The 2,145-nt window shown below is 40.0% G+C and overlaps 1 protein-coding gene across 1 annotated transcript in view; it reads right to left on the bottom strand.

Moving 5' to 3' along the window:
- GAN (gigaxonin) overlaps positions 1 to 2,145 on the bottom strand; it is a 43,416-nt gene that overhangs the window by 23,527 nt on the left and 17,744 nt on the right. Inside the window, exons 3-5 of the mRNA XM_025208639.1 lie at positions 2,014 to 2,128; positions 758 to 1,108; positions 1 to 217 (exon numbers count right to left, since the gene is read on the bottom strand). The exon at positions 1 to 217 is cut by the window's left edge and continues 1 nt beyond it. Of these exons, the coding sequence (XP_025064424.1) occupies positions 1 to 217; positions 758 to 1,108; positions 2,014 to 2,128 (683 nt within the window). The remainder of the gene's footprint in view (positions 218 to 757; positions 1,109 to 2,013; positions 2,129 to 2,145) is intronic.

Raw genomic sequence — 2,145 nt, 5'->3', positions numbered from 1 at the left:
CTCTTTCTTCACCACCAACGGTAACTATACACTCAGAGTAACCTCTGGGTTTGAAAGAAGCCAGCAATGCCTCACCCTGCTGTGGGGGGGTAAGTGGAATGTTGTTACATTCTTTGACGACCTCCCGAACGAGTGGTTCGCTCATCATCTGCTCACGCAAATAGGTTGCGTCTAATCCTGAAACCCATACTGCGGACATAACATCCTTCATGTGAACCTAGAGAGCCAGCAAAACAGAAAAAAAATTCTGAAACACTGTACAAAATGACACTGTTCATGATAAATTCTTTGCAGCTATGTTCTAAAGTAAGTGCAGTAGTTTCTGTATATAAAAGGAACATAAAGCATTTTGCATATTAAGTAGATAACAGAATTTTAGTTTGAAAGTAAGATTGGAAGCCACAGCTTAAGGCTCCAAGTCTAATCAACTAATCACTCTCCCACACCTAGACTCGTGCATCTAACTTTTGGATATAAATATCAAGCTATTCCATTTGCTGCTTATGTCTGCAACAGAGGAGAGGCTTTAATGACTCTACCACCAATAACCGAGTCCTATTCTGTCTTAATACCACCAACCTACACACCACATTACACCGCATACAATTTAATATAGCATGAAACCCAATAACATAGCATATGTTTCATCCTGCAGTGCTCTGGCACTGGTAGCGACACAGTTCAGAAATACCCAACTGGAATATAATGGCAGAACTTGAGCCAAAAATCACAAAGTAAAACTCAGGAGTACTCTGACCTTTCTTAATTCTGAATCATGGGAAATCCATCTAAGCACCGCTTCAAACACATATCTTTCATTTCCAACATTCAGCTTCTCCAGAGAAAGCACTTCTTTCAGTTTTTGAGGACTCAGTTCCAGGAATTCCTCTGTGCTGCTGACATCTCGGAAGTGAGTTTCCAGATACTCCGAGGCAAGGTAGTGAACATGATGCAAACAATAATGCAGTGCAAAGTCCCGAATACCAATACAGTTCTCAGCAGCTATACAACTTTCTAAAAACTCACAGCAGAGAGTTTTAAGATCTGTAAGCAACAGAAGATCAGCTGCCTGCACAACATCTTGGATAGTTTCTTCATGTAGCCTGATCTGGAAGAGTCAGGGTGAAAATTACAGCTGTAAGTCACACATCTGCTGCATGAGATGTCTAAGTTCTTAACAGTGCTTCTCAAAATGTAAAGTTACCAGAGGTTAAGTAGATTAGCTGAAAACAAGCAGGGGGGTCTGCTGTATGGAGGTGTTGACCACAAACTTGATGAACTGATCCGAGAAGTCAAACCGTACCCTGCTGTTAAATCCAGGGTGCATACCAAGGAAAGGGCTTTTACAGCCAAATCTGCAGGATTTCTACTTTAAAAAAAAACTATTTTTTAAATGAGTTGCTGTCCAACCAGATCTGATACTAGCCAATACTTGTTTGGGGGGGCCTGTTTTATTTGACAATTCTTAGTCTGGTTCCCAAAGGATAGCACAAAAATCAATTTAAAATTTGTGCTTAGTTGGCAGCCTTACCAGGGACTAGCAAGGATTGAATGGACATGAAAACTAAACAACCATGGAACCCATAACAGATCAAAGTTATTGGCAAGACAGTGAAGGAGTACTTGAACAACCCCAAGGTATGTGTTCTGTGATCATCTGCTATCTCTAGGCAGCCAGTCCAGACACCTTTCACAGCTACTAATAAACTTGGTTTAAACCAGCTCAGTGGAAAGACTGGTGGTGTTTAAAAAGGTTTAACATTATTCAATTTTTTTTTTGCCTGGGAGCACAAGACTAAGAAGATCAATAGAAACTCGTAAGACTTGCTTACTTTTTGGTTCATACCTATAGCCTACATTGCTTTACAGAAGCAGTTTTATAGCAAACTCTTAACAACATATGACTTAAGTCTGCGCCTTTTGCAACAGCAACAGAACACAAAAAGCAGGCCGTCTTTAACTAGCGTTGCAGATTTAAAGATAGGCATGCAGTAATTCTATTTAATGCCATACCTGCCCACTGAAGATGTAATCTAGTATCTCTTTCATTATTTCGACTGATATCCCTTCAAGTTCAATCTTGTAAGTTGATCCATCGTCCTTTGGAGGGTTATAGTTCAGCTTTGTCCTAGAAAAGAAAAAGAA

The sequence above is a fragment of the Alligator sinensis genome, unplaced genomic scaffold (genome assembly GCF_000455745.1).
Source record: "Alligator sinensis unplaced genomic scaffold, ASM45574v1 scaffold119_2, whole genome shotgun sequence".
NCBI lineage: Eukaryota > Metazoa > Chordata > Crocodylia > Alligatoridae > Alligator > Alligator sinensis.
This window is presented reverse-complemented; position numbering and strand designations above follow the sequence as displayed.